At 32.1% G+C, this 19,694-nt stretch overlaps 1 protein-coding gene across 4 annotated transcripts in view; it reads left to right on the top strand.

Annotated features, from left to right (window-relative positions):
- Memo1 (mediator of cell motility 1) overlaps positions 1–19,694 on the top strand; it is a 110,572-nt gene that overhangs the window by 78,272 nt on the left and 12,606 nt on the right. For 2 of the 4 annotated variants that reach the window (XM_078029430.1, XM_078029431.1), the window contains 2 exons: positions 8,428–8,570; positions 17,184–17,260. In XM_078029430.1, the coding sequence (XP_077885556.1) occupies positions 8,428–8,570; positions 17,184–17,260 (220 nt within the window). Of the gene's footprint in view, positions 1–8,427; positions 8,571–13,908; positions 14,211–17,183; positions 17,261–19,694 lie in introns of all 4 variants that reach the window. The other 2 variants (XR_013429108.1, XR_013429109.1) reach the window with 2 other exon arrangements.

A 19,694-nucleotide genomic window follows, 5' to 3' on the forward strand; every position in this document is an offset into this window, starting at 1 on the left:
CAGCCATCAAGAATTTAAAGAATAATAAATGCTGGAGAGGATGTGTAGATAAAGAAACACTTTTACACTGTTGGTGAGATTGTAAATTAGTACAACCACTCTGGAAATTCGTATGGAATTTCCTCAGAACACTAGGAATGGAATCACTGCATGACTATATACCTCTGTATTTATCCTAAAGATTTAAAATCATCATACTAAAGTGATACATCCATACAGATGTTTGTAACAGCAAAATTTACAGTAGTCAAACTAGCCTGTAAGTGGATGAATGCTTAAAGAAAATGTGGTATTAATACACAATGGAGTTTAATTGAGTTGTAAAAGAATGAAATTTGAAGGAAAATGGATGGAACTTGAGAATATTATGTTATGCAAAGTAAGCCAAACTCAGAAAGTTAGTGGTTGAATCATTTCTGTCATGTGAAAGCTGGAGAGAAAAAGGGAAAATGAAGGTTGGGGGGAATCTCATGAAAACTAAGGGGAGATCAGTAAAGTATAGAGAAGGGGTCAGGGGAAACTACTAGGGAATGATATTGGTTAAATTATATTGTTATGTTGTGTGCATGTATGTATGTAGATACATAACAATGAATCTCACCTTTATGTACAGCCATAATGCATCAATAAAAATATGGGGAAAAAAACTATAAAATACCTTCCTAAAAAGAATAAATAAAATTTTAAAACGTATTTTTTTGGGGGTTGGGGTTGTGGCTCAGTGGTGGAGGGTGTGCTTTGCATGTGTGAGGTACTAGTTCTATCCTCAGCAGCACATAAAAATAAATAAAGGTATTGTGTCCATCTACAACTAAAAAATTTTAAAAATGTATTTATCTTAAATTCTGCTTATAAGTTAAACAGTTTATTTTTCAGCTTAAGTTTTCTCCTTGTACCTTCTAATGTTTGATTGTAATGTAACCACTATTTCCAGGATATTCCATGTGGAAATGTCCTTAGTCAGATCTGCAGGTCCATTAGGTATATTTTTAATATTCTGATTTACTTCATGTGACAGTTTTGTTAATTGTTCTTCCAGTATACAGTGGGGGTCCTGCTTCTTCCAGCCTCCTTGAGCAGTTTCCTCATTGCTCTTTGCTTCCATTGTCTCCTTTTTGTCCTTTCAGCTTCCATTTGCCTCTTGAGTCTCAAAAGCCATTGTGATGTGTTGCAGGTTTCTGCTATAGCAGCATCCCTGTTTCCAGATACCAGTATTTTGTTTGTTTGTTTTGTCCCAGGTATTGTTGGAGCAAAAGAAATCACCTCATCCTGCCAGATGTTTTGCTCATGATTTTGTGGGTTAGAAATTTGGTCAGAGGTCAGTGGAGATAACTTGTCTTTTGCATATGTTGCGAGTTGAGGCAGATTGACGGAGACAGAATGCTCCAAGATGCCTTTTCTTCCTGCCTGGCTGTGGTGCTGGTTGTCTCTTGAGGCACCTCGGTTCTCATCTGTCTTCACTTGTCACTCATCTTCCAGGACTTGTCTTTCGTATGGCCTCCCCTCTCCAGTAGGATAGCCTTGGGCTACTTTACATGGCAGTGACCCAAGTAGATAAAACTCCCTTATCAAATAAATATTCTAAAAGCCAAGTTCCCAGATGCTAGCCAAAGGCTAGTTTTATAGACAGGCCCTTCTAAAGATTATAGCATATGGCCTGGTATGTTAACACTCCTGTAAAACTCCCTTCTTTTCTCAATTCTAGGCTATCATATTGCCACTCCAAATCTTTGTATTTTTACCTCCCTTAAATGCCATTTTAATTCTTATTATAGATTAGATTTGTACTGGATCTTAAGATTTTACTTTGCTTTCTGATTGTAAGCCTCATTGAAGGTCTTCAGATATTAGAAATGGTCAGAGAAAAGTTAAGATGTGCCTGTGTAGTTAGATTTTAAGAAGATGGAATGGCTTAACTCCAGATATAGAAAAAAGCCTGAGAGTTTCTTTCTCACGAATTTAATAATAGTCACATGAGCAGTGCCATTTTCAAGTGTGTTTTTATTTTGTGACATTTATACTCATGGATATTTGTGTATTTCTGCATGTTTAGCAGTTAAATCTTAATTGGTGGCACTATTGAAGTTTTAGAACAAATGTATGTTGGTTCCCTTTTACTGTTACCTACACATCATTGAGAGAACATTTTTTTTTTCAGAATTATAGAACAAGAAAGAGTTCTGGAATAATAGGTAAAAATTGCTTGTTTGTGGTAAAGGAACAATTTAAGTTTCTGTGACCATGAAAAGAATGCATAAGATGTAGCAAAAGACATTTGAGAAGACGAGAATGTATTTTATTTTTATCAGAGTAAAGATGTTTTGTATTTACCTACATATATTTTGTTCCCCCATTTTCTGTGAATGTTTTCTAACTAAAAGGGGAAGAGAATAAATCTCAGTGGTATTAGTGACAGAGAAAGAATAGTGAATAACTTTTTGTAAATACAATTTTATTTAATTTAAAATATCAGTTTTAAGGTTTCAGTTATTTGTATGCTACTAATTAAAAATTACTACCAGTTAAATTATATTTTCTTATCACTTGAAATATTTATATTAGAATTCACATTTTTACATTAGAATTTTTATGTTGTGATGAGCATTTTCATACTGAGTGACAGTAAGAGTGGTTTTGCTTGTTTAAAAAAAGAATGTCCTACTGTTGGTTCTAGGATTTTAACTCTTTTTAATCTGTTATATGTCTTACATATATAATTTTTTGGCAATAATGGTTTAAATCATAAGACAGAAAAAGAAGGGATAAAATGTTCCTTTTCATTACCAAAGTGCTCACAAGAGCCCCATGTGGTAAGGATTAATTATTTGATTTTTACAGATGACAGATTGAGGCTGAGGGTAGTAATCTGCTGCAGGTGGCATAGCTTGTAGGAGGGAAAGGTAGATTCTCCTTTTCCTTTCTCCCATAGTTTTGTTGAGGTATAATTTACATAATACAAAATTCACCAGTGTAAAGATTTAATTCATTGATTTTTTTTTTTTTTTGAAGTAAGTTTATTGAGTTGTTCAGATGTTCTCCCAATCTAGTTTTGGAACACTAATCTAAAAACAAATCTCCTGTCCAATTGAAGTAATCCCTGCTCCCACTCTCAATTTCAACTAACAAATGATCTACTTTCTATTTCTAGATTTGCATTTTCTGAAAATTTCATATAAATCGAATCATACAAAATGTCTTTTGTAACTATCCTTTTTCTCGTAGTGCACTTTTTTAAAAAAATAGTTTTTAGTTGTTGATAGACCTTTATATTTTTTTAATAATTTTTTTAGTTAGATGGACACAATACCTTTTTAAAAATTTATTCTTTTTATGTGGTGCTAAGGATCGCACCCAGTGCCTCATACATGCTAGGCAAGCACTCTACCAGTGAGCTATAACTCCAGCCCCATAGTGTAATGTTTTCGAGGTTCATTTATGTTGTTGCATGTATCAGTAGTCCATTCCTTTTTATTGCCAAATAATTATTCCATTAAATGAATGTAGCACAATTTATTTATTCATGTATCAGTTAGTGGATGGTTAAATCATTTCCACTTTTTGCTGTTACGAGTAATGTTACAAACATTCTTGTACTCTTTATGTCAATATGTTTTCATTTCTCTTGAATAGTTACTTAGGAATAGAGTTACTAGGTCATATAAAGTGTCTGCAACATTTTGTTTCTAGGAACAGTGCATGATGGTTCTAGTTTTTCCACATCCTGGACAATAGCTGTTACTGTGTTTTTGATTAAAATCATTCTGATAGCTATGTAGTGCAATCTCATTGTGATGTTACTGTTACTTTGTATCTCTCTAATAACTAATGATGTTGAGCAAATTTTCATGTGCTTATTAGTCATTTGTTTATTTTTTTCATTTGTGTATTTTATGTGAAAAATCTATTCATTCATTTCCCCCAATTTTAATTTACATAATTTATTATCTTACTGAGTTGTAAGAGAATTTATATATTCTCTGTACAAGTTCTTTATTAGAAACAGAAAAGTTTCTCTCCTTATATGATTTATTAATGAAGAACAAAAGTTTTTAATTTTGATGAATTCAGTTGTCTTTTTTATGTATGGTTTCTGTTTTCGGTATCATGTTTGGAAATCTTTGTCCAATCTAAGGTCACAAAGATTTTCTCCTTTTCTTCTTGAATAAGAGATGGAAACTTATAGCCCGTGGAATGAACCCATCTGACTCAAAGCTAGTTTTCATAAATAAGGTGTTATTGGAACATAACCACACCCATGGATATACATACTGTCTGTGCCTGCTTTCCCTCTAGTAACTATTGTGTAGTTGCTGTGGAGACCATATGGCCCAGAAAACTTAAAATACTAACTTGATGGTTCCTTGAAAAAGATATTTGCTGACTGGTGTTTTAGAAGAGTTTTAGCTCTTAACATTTCTAGGATCCAGCTTGAGTTAATTTTTGTATATGATGTGAGGCAAAAGTGTGTGTGTATATTTGCGTGTGCTGATTTTTTTTTTTTTTTGCTTATTGACACACAGCTGTCCCAGTATTGTTTGTTGAAAAGATTTATATGTAATGACTCATTTTCTTCTTGTTGCCTTCAAGATTTCTTTCTTTAGTTTGTAATGAATGGTTTGTTTAATAGGTGAGAATTTCTCTGTGTTCGTTCTATTTTGGATTTCTTGTACATTTTTGTTTCTATGATATTTGAAAAGTTTTATTTCATAAATTTTACTCTCCCCATTCTGGGACATCATCCTATGTATGCTGGTGTATTTGGTGTTGTCTACATGTCTGTAGTGTCTTTTAGTGTTTTTTCCACTGTTCTTCTAATTGGATAATTTATCTTTGATGTCAATATTTACTCTTATTCTAATATGAAATCCGCTCTTCTGACTATCTAGTAAATATTTCATTTCAGTTATTGTACTTTTCAATTATTAAAATTTCTACTTTTTAAAATAGTTTGGATTTCTTAGCCCCTATTTTTATGTCATGTCAATATGTATTTACTTCTTTAAGCGTAGTTTTCTATAATTCTTTAAATATATTATGATAAATTTTTGAGGTCTTTGTTAAATTCAAGATATGGTCTTAGATATAACTTGCTAGTGACACTCCCTCACCTCCCATATGACATGGTTTACGTTTTTTTTCTTGTGGCTTATATTTTTTTCTTTGAATTGGACATTTTATATAGCATATTATACACATTCTAGATTCTGATTTTATTCACTTCCCCTCCTTCAAGTTGTATTTATTTAGAAACTTGTGTGAAATTCAACTGTAGAATTTGTCTCCCACCGTGCACTATTATTGATGTGTCTTCCAAGCTCTTTGAAATTGCATATTTTCATTTTTTGGTTTGACTTTCTGGGGCTTGCACCTGTGATTACATGGTTTAGTATTGGGAAATGACTGATTGTAGTTTGTGCCTACGTCTTTGAGCCACTAAGTCTCTCTCTGCTGGTGGATTGTGTGTGCTTGGGAAGCACACTCGGTGTTCAGTCCACTTTCATGTTTGCCTCTTTCGTTTTTTATTGGGTTTTCTTGTATCTCTCTGTGTGGTCATATAAAATTTATTTCCTCTCTATCTTCCTTCCTTCCATCTGTGGTTGTACCCAGGGCCTCATATGTGCTAGGGCAAATGTCCTACCACTGAGCCATGCCCAACCTTCATGCAGAGTAGCCAGGTTGTGTTGCATGTTTGATCTCTTACATTTCCAGTTTCCCCTCTACATACACTGAGCCTTCTAATTAGATGACATTTTGTAGTGAGCTTGGAACCTATTAGGTGTACCCTGGGCATATGTGCAAACTTGTAGTCAATAAGGATTGTGTGAAAGGCATAGGCCCTTTTCTTAAGGATCTGTCCGTTTTCAGAATCTCACTGTTAAATTTTTTAGCTAGTTCTCAGATTTGCAGCTTGCTGTAATGGTATAGCAACTGTAGGCAAAGAGAGATGCATGTTTTTCTGTTTTCCACTTGGTATGAGTTTCCACTCTGTGCTCCAAATCAAAGTCATCCCCATATGCCAATGAAGCTGCCAGTTTTCATGGTCGACTTCACTTTAATGGAATTTTCATGTCCATGGAGCTGGGTTAGGACATGGAGGCAGCTTCTGTCTGGTAAGATGCCAGATCTGACTGTACTTACTGAGACGTTCTATTATTTGTCACGAATGAACTTCTCTTGTGTTTTTTTCCCCTTTGGTTGATAATAAGAGCACAAAAATTGTTGGTTTTGATGGTTAAATGCAGTTTTATAGTTGTTTTTTGGGGCAGATTTTATACTTCACTGGGAAGTTTTTGCAACTTCAGAATTTGGATTTTGAAACCCAGGAATAGTACATTTGAAAGATACATGCTCTTAGTTCTCTAATTTGTGCTTAGTCTGGAGGATAGTATACAAGCAACTTTTAAAAAAGGAGAGATGACAAAGAGGGTTGAATAGATGAGACTTGATTGAAGTCAGAAGTTTCTCTGGAGGATAAGACTTTTTCTTCTGTATAAATAGATTTGCAAGCTCAAACTGAGGTTAAATGAAGGGCTTGGTAGCTTTTGTGGAGAGCAGATGTCTTGCTTCTTCAAAGAAACAACTCTTGTTCTTAAAAGTCAACTACAGCTGACAAAGCACCTTTATTATACTGTTCTTCACTTAATACAATTTTGTGAAGGTTTTGTATTTATTATTTTGCATATAAGCAAATAAATTTTCAGATTGGGGACTTAGCCATACTCTTAATATTTGTGTGTAGTAGGGATTGTACTTAAGCCCATTTCTTCTGGCTTCTCCTTGTTCCTTTTTTTCTTGCTTTGGGATTAGGTATTGAACCCAGGGCACTCTACCACTGAATTGCTATATCCTCAGTCCTTTTTATTATTTTGAGACATGGTTTAAGTTGCCCAGGCTGGCCTTGAACTTGTGATCCTCCTTCCTCAGCTTCCCAAGTAGCTGGGATTATAGATATGCATCATCTTGCCCTATTTCTTTCTTCTTTATATAACTGATTTCCTACCATGTCATAATTTCTTCCATATTCTTTAATGAAATTAGTCAATTTATTTATGTAGGTAGTTCCTAAGGTTAGAATAATTTCTGACAGTCTTACTGAATTTTTATTAGAAGCTGAAATTCTTTTCTTTGAATTGATAATCACCTTTCAGTAAATGAAGAGCCCCTATTTGTTCCAAATAGTAATTTAGTAAACTATTAAAGAGTTAGAGAATGAGAAATCCCGTGGCAGCTTCCTCTGCCAGCTTCCTTTTTTTTTCTTACTCCATAGATGCAGATTGTGCCCAAGAAGCCCCTGCATTGCAGAGGGACTGGAGATCTGTATGATCTGTTTATTTCGCAATTGACAAGGGTAAGGGGGCCTCTGTGGGGGAGGTGTGTGGGTGCCCTGAATTTAGCTTTATGTAGTTAGCCAACATTTATTTTGGGATTACTAAAATTTAGAGTTTGGAAAAAAAATCTTTTATAAGTTTTGTTTGTCCTGTATCAGTTACGTGTCAGATTTTCATATTAAAAAGCATTTATTATGATGGTATTTTTTAAAAGTCCTGTTTTGAACAAGTCAGATACATGATTTATGCTTCTGAAATTCTAAATCTAAAATAATTTAGCATATTAATAATATTGGATATGTGTAAGTAAAATTTCATTACAATAAAAATTTTTAAAGGCTTTAGATAAACAGCACGTTGATAGTTACTCTTTATTAATCTACTTTGTTCCTTTTCCATAAATCTGTCAATTTGTAGAGCAAAAAAGGGACTTGTGGATGTTCATAAACATTGTGGGTGGGTGTGATGTCTTTTTCTTGATGCTAGAAATTAATACTTCCTTGAATTCTTTGTTTACCCTGATGCCAATGAAATTTGAGATGTATCTTCAGGCTGGCTTGTATATGATCATTAGGATAAGTGTAAAAGTGCAGTTGGTGGATCTTATGGGTGCCAAGATTAAGTTTTGTAGGTCTCATGTGGCAGGTTTATGAAACAAGTACCAGGAATGGGTATATAATAAGATGGTATTAAAACAGGTAAGAATTGAAAGCTCTTTTAAAAACAGAAGGATCAGGCAGGTGATTGTAGTCTTAGAGGGTAGTTGAGAAGACTTGAATTGGTGATCGACTGATGGGTTTATTTTTGTTTTTCAGGATATTATTATGCCTGAGAGTAAAATAGCTTTGCTTACCTATGTTTGTACATTTCTGTGACTTTAAATAGATACGTCTAGTATTCTATGCTTTTCATATTTTTAAAATTGTCCTCTTTCAGCTTTTAATTTTTAGATTTTAATAAATTAACAATTATGTATCTTATTACTGCTGTTAATAAATATTCCAGTTTCTAGTATCAACAATTTGGAAAACTATTTTTATTCTTAAATATCTTAAATGACTTTTTTTCTTCTTCTTCTTCTTCTTCTGTTTTCTTTAAGCCATAAGGATGAGTTTACCATTATTCCTGTACTGGTTGGAGCTCTGAGTGAGTCAAAAGAACAGGAATTCGGAAAACTCTTCAGTAAATATCTAGCGGATCCTAGTAATCTCTTTGTGGTTTCTTCTGATTTCTGCCATTGGGGTAAGTTCTAGATTTTAACATATCATGGTAGATACTATGTACTTGTGGTTAAAGGTGCCTTTTTATTCAAAGCTCTGATTATCAGTTCTTTATCACTCTCCTTGGAAAGTTTTACTTTTAGCAGCAGTGTTTAAAAATGAATAAAAAAGTCTTTTGGTCATTTAAAAAGAATCAGATGATAATAGTGGATTATGGACACATTTCCAAAGGCGACTGGTATAATTGGATTCACACTGTGAGGGCATCCTTTTTCTAGATACTTATGTTAGTAGGAGTTAAGACCTCTTAATTCCATTTCCATGTAGGTATTGAGATTTCTCTCAAGTTAGTTTTGGTTTATGAAACAAATGTTCTTTAGAATGTGGATGAGCTATGCCAGTCTTTTCCAGATTTGCTTTTTGTAATTAGTCTCTCTTTCTTTTTTTCTTTCGGTGCTTATTTTTTGCCCACAATTGCCATCAGTTTAGAGCTACCCTTCAAAGATTGTAACACGTTGGCTATTAGCACTGTGGTCTTCATTGCTAATGCTTTATAAGGGTAAGGATTCTTAAGTGATTTTTGTGATTATTGTGAATTAAAAGAGTAAGGATACTTAACAGTGAATAGATCATAAAGAAAGTGAGCATTTATGGATGCCTCTTTTAGCAAACTTTGTTTTTACATTCTTTGGATGCACTTTGCTCTCAATTATCCATTACTATCCCACAATATTTCTAAGCTCCTTTCCTCTTAGGTCATCTCTTTAAATCATTTATTTAATGCCTTAAGGATGCCAACATCTGTTCATTCATCAGTGACTGTTTTGATTATAAGAAAATGTAAAATATAAAACTACAATTTTTAATGTAGAGTGAGTGATAGAGCAACAAAAACACATCCTCAATGAGATATAGGAAACCCTGGCTTTTTATGTGTCTTACACTTTGATTACCAGAATTGATTCAACATTTATCTGCTTAGTTAGGTGTTTTCTTGCAAACTTCTCTGAATGACCTTCTTAAAAGTTGAGATCTCAGTTGAAGAGAACTGTCTTTCTTGATGGTATAGTTGAGTTATTTGCTCAAGGCAGTAATTCTCAACTAGGGATGGTTTTCCTCTTAGTAGGTGTTTAAAAATGCCTAGAGACATTTTGATCAACATTAGTAGGTTGGGATGTGACTTAATTTAAGGGATCGTGATATTACTAATATCAAATGAGTAGGATTCAGGAAAGCTGCTAAATAAACATTTTATAATGCATAGTACAGGCTCTCCCAACCCCTGTCCCCAGTCAAAGAATTGTTTGGCTCAAAATGTCAATGGTACTGAGGTTGGGAAACCTAGATTCAGGGTTTGTAGGTAGCTGTACTTCCTTGGGAAAAGCCCAGAGTAACTCTCAGGGCTCTTTAATAACTAATTCTATTGGCTACTTACGCTGTCTTTGGCAGAATCATATTACTTATATTTGAGGATCCAGGTAGATGCTTAAAAAGGAATTCCTTTCTTGGGAATTCAGATATTTAATAGTCATTGATCTTAAAAACCAAGGAGTATCATTACTGAGAAAATGGGTTACTTTCCTTAGTATTGTGAATATTTTTTTTGTGTGTATGTGTGGTGCTAGGGATTGAACCCAGGGCCTTGTGCCTGCAAGGCAAGCACTCTACCATCTGAGCTATATCCCCAGCCCCAGTATTGTGAATTTTTGTTGATAACAAGGTGTACTCACATATTTCAGAAATTAAACTTGTTGAAGCAGGGGCCCTTTCCCTCATCATTTTGAAGCCTCTTATGAATGAATGAGTCACTTGATTTAAATAATGTGCTCCCTGGAGACTGTTCTTCAGAATCTAGGCTCTTTCTCCAAGTTGGAAACATGTACAACAACATAAATCCATGGAAATATTAGTAGACACTTTAATATTGCTATTTTCTTAGGAATAATCATTTTTATCTCATTAATGAAGATTTCTAAAGCCTCCCTCCTAAATAAAATCCTGCTCCACTACTCTTTTTAACTATAGTTGTTGAGAAGGAAATGTAAATTTTTACATTCTAACTAGATTCTCAGGAACTAATTATTTAGGCCATATCTCTTCTGACTTCTTGAATTTTAATATTTAAATTGTAAGATGGAATTTCCAGGTGATAATTACAAAAAGAAAAATGAAAGAAAATTTCACAATTGTGAAGCTTGATAAATGATAATTATGAGAATTATCCAGAGACTAAAACATTAATACTTACATTAGGTGGTTAAGTAATGGAGCTTTTCCAAGTGTCCAGTTTTAAGTGATGCCATCACTAACAATGTTCATTACACATTTACATTATACTTATGAAAAACACTGTGCTAATTCTTCCTGGATGGGTGCTTTGGGTCAGTGAGAGATGTGAGACATGCTAATAATCTGATATTATCAGTGAACTTTCATTCCTTGATACTGTAATCATTCTTGTAAAGTAAGATACATTTTCTGAATTGCATGCCTCTTGAAGTTGTATAAATCATTGGCTAGCTATGGGTTAGTTGTTTTTACTGAGGAATTAGGTTTCATGTTTCTCAAATTTATGTTCTAGTGGTATTGGGCATCTTTCCTAAATTAATAAGTGTGTTATACTACCATCTCAAAAATTTAGTTTCTTATGAAGGTAATGCTTACTGGCTTTTCTTAATTTTTTAAAATACACAGTACAGTTTTTACCATGTAAAAGCAATCAGAAGACTGAATTATTTTTTTTCTTTTTAAAAATTATTTATTTGTATTAACCAGTATTGAGTATTGAACCCAGGGCCGATTTACCACTGAAAAAGGGCACCTCAACCCTTTTAATTTTAATTTTTTTTTTTTTTTGTCATTGTTGTTGTGGTTGTGGTTTTTTTGAGACAGGGTCTCATTAAGTTGCCCAGGCTGGCCTTGAATGTGCAATCCTACTTCCTTTGCTTCTTGAGTCTCTGAAATTATAGATGTATACCACCATGCTCAGCTGATAAGACTAAATTTAAATAATTTCACATGAAGGATTCATTTCCTTAAGTATGTGGAGGCCTTACAAAGTTCATTGAGCTAGGCTTTACATTCACTTCACAATTATAAATAGCGGATTTTTTCGAAGAAAAAGCAGGTAATTGATTGTAGTGCATTTGACAAATTTCACAGTGTGAATTTGTTTTTGTTGAATAATATTAAACTACTGGAAGTGACTACATTTTTCATTTGTAGTCATTGTTTCTCTTTATATTTTGTCCAGATTTTACAAAAAATAAAGTGAAAAACTCAATGATAGTTAGTAAACATACTTGTAAATTGGAAATATTTTTTCTTATTGACCTTATTTGCTAGCCAGTATTCATTGTAAAAATGGCTTCTTTTAAAAAACACATTTTACTTTATAGATGCTTACCTATCAGATCCCATTTAGGTTTTATTTAGATTTGAAAAGATAGTAGAAAGATAAAAGTAGAGAGATAGAAATATATTTTTTTCTACTTGTAGAAGGGCGCAATACTTTTATTTATTTATTTTTACATGGTGCTGATAGAACCCAGTGCCTCACTTAGGTAAGCACTCTACCACAGAGCCAGAACTCCAGCCCCTATAGGCCTATAGGTTTCCTTCTTTCTTTTCTTTTCTTTTCTTTCTTTTTTTTTTTTTTTTTTGAGTGAGTGAGTGAGACAAGGCAGGGGAGAGATAGGAACCTAGATTTTGTTATTTCCCTTCTTTTTGTCTTCATTTGAGTCCCCTAAGATGAAACCTTGCATTTCAGTTCCTGCTTTTTATCTCATTTTCAGTCTTAAACCTATGAAAATATGTTAGCACCATAGGAAGATGTTTGTCAGGTCACATTGTAATAATGATCCTACCTTGATTCACTGTTCCTGCTAATGGTAGGAAATGGAGTAAGTGCCAAGACATTTGCTGCCAGTGTTTTGATTTTTAAAAAAAAAATATTTACTTTTCAGTTGTAGGTGGGACACAATAGCTTTATTTTATTTTTATATGGTGCTGAAGATTGAACCCAGTGTCTCATGCATGCTAGGCAAGCGCTCTAACTCTGAGCCCCAGCCTTAGCCTCTCGTGTTTGATTTTTAACACAGTTAAATAAGTTGTATTCCAATTCTTGGTATACTTACAAAGTTCTATGTCCTATATAAATTTTATTTTATTTGCTCAAGTTTTAGTTTTGTTGTTCTCCATATATACTGTTAATATTTGTCTTTTCCTGACTTCACTGAAATTTATACTTCCAAATTTAGAATATTAATAGTTTTAATTAATGTAATTTTCACTTAACTTATAACAAGTTTCTAAATTAAATTGCATCTATCAGAAATTGAATCTTTAAAAGGTGAAGTCATGCTTGATTTGCCTTTTATGGTGGTTTTGCATATCAGTTCTAATATATTTATTTGGAAATGTTTATGACACATTTTGTTAAAATGTGTATAAAATTTTCTGTAGTCTCTAGAGATTATGAATTTGTCTAGGTTTATATAATTTATTTTTATAAATATGTGCCACTTATTAAAAGTGGCCTTCCTCTAAGTATTTGAGATTTATGTCCTTATTCAGTTTTATTCTGTAATACATATTAATAAGTGATTATTCATGCACACTCTTCCTCCTGTTAATCTCTTGGGCATAGGATATTACTATTTTCTAAATATTTAAATTCATTTGAATGTAATCGAATCTCTCAATTATATCTTATTCAAGCCTTCACATTTTTTTCTTAAATATTTGTACACTCTGATTTGACAAATGTAGGTTCTTGATCTTTTGCAGGATTCAGATAAGCCTATTACTTTTACATTATTACTAAGACTTCATAATGAAAGGATAATAGCATTTAGTTTTCAGAAATGATTACCTTATTTGATCCTACTTAGATAACATTTCTTTTTTTAAATACATTTTTTTCTTTCATTATGATTTTAATTGTGAAAAGTCCCTAGTTCCAGGCCTTATTCCTTGTCTCACAGATTTTTGTGAGTTTTAACTCAAATATTTGAAAATTGCTTAACATATTAACAAAGTGATGGAGTAACTGTACAACCAAAATATCTGAAAGTTTGTTTCATTGACTTATTTTTTGGGACTTTCCAAGGTCATTGTTTCTGCAGCTCAGAGCATAGGTTGATGTTGAGGTATTTATTTTTTTACTTTTTGTTTCGAGGTACTTAAAACAGTAGTGTTGGTTCTTGTACCATTCATCGTTGTTTGTCCTCATTAGTTGATTGTTGTGTGTTAAACAGACATCCCTGGAGCTTACTTTCCACACTCTGTGAATCCACTCATTAAATCACCAGTCACCTTTGGAGATGGGAAAATTACTTACCTGTATTTCTTTTTCTCAGAAAGCGTGCTCTGGAATGGATTCACAAATGAGCTACCCTCCTTCCCTCAAAGAGTAAGGTTTCTGCTTTACAGGATTTTTTTTTCTTGGGTTATTTTTCCTCTCATCTTTTGAATTTGAAAAGAACTGAGGGAAGGCATCTGAAGAAACTACTGACATACTCACTAGGGGAGTTCCAAAGCTTGTACTGCCCCTAGGGGCAGTGTCAATGGCTCTTAAAGCTAGAAAGCTCATACTTGGAGTTGAAACAGGGGCTCAAAGAATCCATTTTCCCAGTGTACCTTCTGAAAGGATAAGTTTCAGGTAAGTAATTTTCTCTTACTATGTGATATGCTTTATTCATACTTATAAAAGTACACAATTCCAGTTCTCCAGGTACAGAGGGTGTTGTATTTGTTCACAGTTTAGATTCAGAACTTTTAATGAAATTCAGAAGTAAAAAAACCTCATAGAATAAAATATATTTGCTCATGAAATATATGAAATCATAATTTATTTTAAATAAATAATAATTTAAGGTTCATTTATGTTCAGTGTATTTTAAAAGCTAGTACTGTAATTTCCTTTATTAATAAACTCTTGAAAATTTATTTTTTTAACAATAAGAAACCAAAAAAATCCTTTTAAACTCAATCATAAGCAGCGATTGACTAAAGCTATGGGTGTGTGTGTGTGTGTGTGTGTGTGTGTGTATGTATGTGTGTTTTCACATGTGTGCATGTGTACACTTACATAAATACATTTGTACATACATACAAGCTAAATAAAATGACAACTCTTTACTCCAAAATTAGATGCTTTCTACATATATTGGCCAGAATGCATTGTTTTTAAATTTTGATACAATTTTTAAAAATTACTATTCGACGACATAAGCTAAGAAAAATATTTATTCAGTGTGGTAGGTATGTATAGTATGCATTTAGCTTCTTAACCAAATATTATTTCAAATATTTTTACTTAGTTTTTCAGCTATTAAAAGTGAGGTGGCTACTGAAGAGTAACAAAATGTAGATAGTATACTATCAAACATTTGCTTAATTTGGTTTCCTGCATGTTTTATAATTCTTATTATATCACAGCTTGATTCGGCATTTTAAAGTATTCGGAAATGTGAACATTTCCTATACTTGTGCTTCAGAAATAGTTTTTAAGTGAAAGCTTCATAGTAAAGTCAATCTGAACAAGATAGCACTTTAAAATATTGTTACTCGTTTCAGGCAAGGTTGCCATTTGAAACATCAGTTTTGAACTGGGAATTAAGCAGAAAAAAATATTTGAGTAGCAAATGGCTACTCACATTTCTGCGTTTGCCTTTGTACCTGGGAATAGCAGTATTCACATAAGACAATTATGTGCCAATCACAAGGCTTGTTGATAGTAGCTAAATCTAATAGCTATTACTGGAAGCAGGGAAAAAAAGAATGGGTTACTATAAACCTAATTAGTTCAGGCTCAAAGAATTAAGGAGTATATTACCTTGATTTCCTGCAAGGATGATATTCTTACTATAGTGACAGCCAATGAGAATTTTCTTGTCTAGGATATTCATTAGTTTTACAAAAGATGTTGGGCAGTTTTATATTAAAAAAAATCTATTTGAAATAGAAGTAAAAATGTAGGACAAATGAATTGAATCACTAAGCTATTATGACTAAACTTTAGATTTGGCTTTGAGCAGCCTTCTGACAACTACCTGGCAAATGGTAAAAATAGGGTTGGTTTTATAATTCTCATTATCAGATAATTGTCATCAATGTGCATGGTACACATATTCTTTGAAAATAGAGCTGTAATTAAGTCTTAATTTTGAAAGAAATAGCTGAGGTATTAATATAAATTATCACCACTATCTTTAATAATTATTTTAGTTTAGATATGTAATAGATCTTATAACTATGGTAATGTGCAATAATCTTTATTGTTTTATTCGGAAAGCAGATATTATTTCCTAGCCTGTTTCTTGATTTTAGGTTATCAATTGTAATATGTAATATTGATTTAATAGTAGTTCTTGTATGATGTAATGTTGATGTAATAATTGCTCCATTGAGTTAATGGTGGATATTAGTGTATATGAAAAGTTAAAATGTAGAAATTAAGGAAATACAGTATATTTTAGAGAAGTAAATAATCATAGATGATTAGCAACTACAAATGAATGAAGTGTTAAGTTCTGTGATTAAAAAAAAGACACTGAAGAAGGTTTTATGATTTTGTAATGCCTACTATAAGAGAGTATTTTTAAGAAGATGAATAGAAAATAAAAATCATATACAGACAGTGGAACCCATCTTCTGAGATGTGAAGATAATAATTGGATATAGTAATAATGCTTTAAACATGAAGCACAAAACACAAAATGTGTACATGATTGTTATTGTAGCACTAGAAGTGCATTTTGGTAAATCTTTAAAAACAAGGGAATATAAAAGGAAAAGAAGCATTGCTGAAAGTTAGATTTAGGTGTATTTGGAAAACATAGTCAGCTAAATCATCTGTAATTAGTTATGAATATTAACTTTTGATTTCATATGATTAGTAGGAAACAATTTATTTTCTGAACCTTGGTTTTCTGTTTTCTTTTTAAGCTTCTTCCATTTTACCCTCTCTGTTCTTTAGAGAACAGCTAAACATTGAATATTATGGGCTTGTACTCTTACTGAGATTTTATGTCAGGGTAGGACTATTTATTATATTCATTCTTTTGTGTATCTTGTTCACATCGGATAGGCACTTACATCAGTTCTTTTCCAAGTTGCACAGAAATGAGTTATTTTTAAAAATTCAGGTCATAAAGGTCACAAAAGCCACAAATATTATTGACCTATACATTTTTTCTGTAATAGAGATCAAATATGTGCATTTGTACACCAGTATCTAAACTTCCATTGATTTGTTACGCTGAGATAGTTTTCCTAAACCAAATTTTATTGAATCATATTCTTTGGTTCTATTATAGACTGATACAATGTTTAACAATGCTTCTAACTTTTAAGTTGTTTTGTTTCCTTAGTCGTGTATTGCTGGTGACTTTAAGGTTCCTATTTGAAATAGTTTTTAAAATCATAAAACACTGGTGATAATATCATTTCTTTATTATCTTCCCAAATATGCCTTTTATTTTTATGTATGAGGGCTCTTGGGAATGATTTTCTCAGAGGCTTAAGCTGTGCTTTGCCTTTTATGAGAACTAACATTATTTGGTAAGCGCTTGCTTTCTTTTTAGCTTCTAATTTTTCCCTATTTTATTTTGTACATGATATTTGTTTCAAGGTCAAAGGTTCCGTTACAGTTACTATGATGAATCCCAGGGGGAGATTTATAGATCCATTGAACATCTAGATAAAATGGTAAGTCTTTCAGGTGTGGGGTTTTAATGCTCTAAGACTTTTTCTTTAATTTCAGATTAGTGATTCGAGACTTAATATGTTAAATATACAATGGAGTAACGATTATTTCCCTATCTTTAATTAAGTGTACAAAATGCAGTGTGTCCTCCCATGAATATTGACTGTAAGAATAATCCCTGTTCTACTAGTAGAAATTTCCTTCATTATAGTTTTATTTGATTAATGAACTTTAAATAATAATTAGATACAGATTTTAATTGCTCCGGAGAAGTATCTTAGCCTTAGGGACAATGGGATACTAATGCCATTACTTAGCAGATGATGAAACTCCTGAACTCTTAATTTCTGTTCATTTGATGGCTACCTGAAATACTCCTTTTGACTGTCTGAAATGTATTGTCGGTTCTTAAAATTTATTAAGTAACTTAATATATTTTAAAGTTTGGTTTGGTAGTAGTTTGAACTACTGTGATTGAGTAAGCTAAAGATTTTATGAACAAAAGGCTTATCCTTTGGCAGAAACTATATAAAAACATGAAGTGTAAACCTAATTTTTTAAACGTTTGATTCAAAGTCTTTATTTTTTAAATTATCACCTTTTTCCTTTGGGAGATAATGATATAAGATGACATTTAGGAATTCCAGTTTAGTTAACTCTAATTTTGTCTGCTATACTAAAGTAATTTATGCAAATGTTTTATTTTAATTTGTTTTAATTTTTAAGATGCCATCATGTTTAGTTTGGAATTACATTTTACTTTTTTCTTCATATTTTTCAGAACCTCTTAAAGTGAACTTAAACTTAATGAGATGAATAATTTTTAACATAATAAATTTGAATCATTGGTCTATTTCTGTAAAATCTTCTGTAAATCAGAATGTTGTATATCAAATTGTATTTTTATTTTTATTTTCATTTCTCATTGATCTTAAGCTTATTAAGACTTGAGCTTTATATTCTATGGCCTGTAGCCATTATATGTCTAATAGGAGAGCTATTAATAAAAGCTTAAGAAAACAAAAATTACTTTTACAAACACAAGTGATTTGTTTTCCTTTCTTCTCTTGTCCTTTGCTCTTTCTATAAATCCTTAGTTATTTCATTGTTTTACCATTTGGATTTTTTCAAAATGGGATTTTAATTTGTTGCTTTAAATGTGGAATTTTAAAACATAATTGCATTCTTACCTAACCTAGGAATGCGGTAGACATTGATCCTACTGTTATTTTTTCCAAAAATTGTATGGTAGTCATTATACCTCTTTTAATTTTTAAAAAGTCACAAATAATTTTGGTTCCCATTCATAAACAGAATATTAACTATAGAAGAATTGTCACTAATTGCTCTATGACCTTTGTTAAGTTCTCTGATCCTCAGTTCCTCATTTGTAAGAAGATACACTTGGACTAGAGATGATTATCCTAAAATCTATCAGCTCATAAGTTTGATCTTTCCAAATCAATTTTACACATGTGTTTTAGTACAAGATTACTTAGTCTAGAATATCTAAAATATTTTGGTAAGGAATCTGGATCTTAATCTATAGATAAATATTGCTTATAGGTTATTTTATAAAGCCAAATGTAATATGTGCAAATTTAGTTACCTAGGACATTTTTTCATGTTCAATTTTTTTTTCATATTTAAATTTATATTCATTGTTACTTAATCTAGTTATTATCTAATAACTTTAGAGTTTTGTTTTTATTTTAATTTATTGAATTTGTGGTATTTTCAATTTAGTTGATTAACTCCTTTTTAGCTTTCTTTTCACTTAAGAAAACCTTTCTGAGCCTATCATTATTTATTTTCTTCATATAGCAAGTGGTAAATGGTTATCATAAAAAATGTTTAATGGTTGCCTTCTCTGTGTCTGATACAGAGTGAAGTATTAAAGATCCTTAGAAGAGAATACATGGTTCCTGGATTAATAGAACTTAGTCCAGTAATCTGAAAGACAAGAAGCTATAACAAAATCTAGAGATGAATAAGAGAGATTTAGGAGATAGTGTGGTTAGCATTGTTATCAAGGAAGTGAAGGAGGGGCTGGGGATGTGGCTCAAGTGATAGCGAGCTCGCCTGGCATTCATGAGGCACTGGATTCGATCCTCAGCACCACATAAAAATAAAATAAAGATACTGTGTCCACCTTAAAAAAATAATTATTATTAGGAAAAAGGAAGTGAAGGAATCTGAGATGATTTCTGGGTTCCATGTTGACACAGATGCTGTTTTTCACTTATTAAGGAAACATAAACATATTTAAGGAGAAATTTTAAATTTTAGACTTTTTTTAATACTATTCCTTGAAGATTTTTTTGATACTATTCTTTGAAGACCAGCAGACTGACATTTTTTATAACTTTATTTCATTTATTTATTTTTATGTGGTGCTGAGGATTGAACCTAGGGCCTTGCACTAGACATGGTTTT

The sequence above is a fragment of the Ictidomys tridecemlineatus genome, chromosome 12 (assembly GCF_052094955.1).
Source record: "Ictidomys tridecemlineatus isolate mIctTri1 chromosome 12, mIctTri1.hap1, whole genome shotgun sequence".
NCBI classification, from domain to species: domain Eukaryota; kingdom Metazoa; phylum Chordata; class Mammalia; order Rodentia; family Sciuridae; genus Ictidomys; species Ictidomys tridecemlineatus.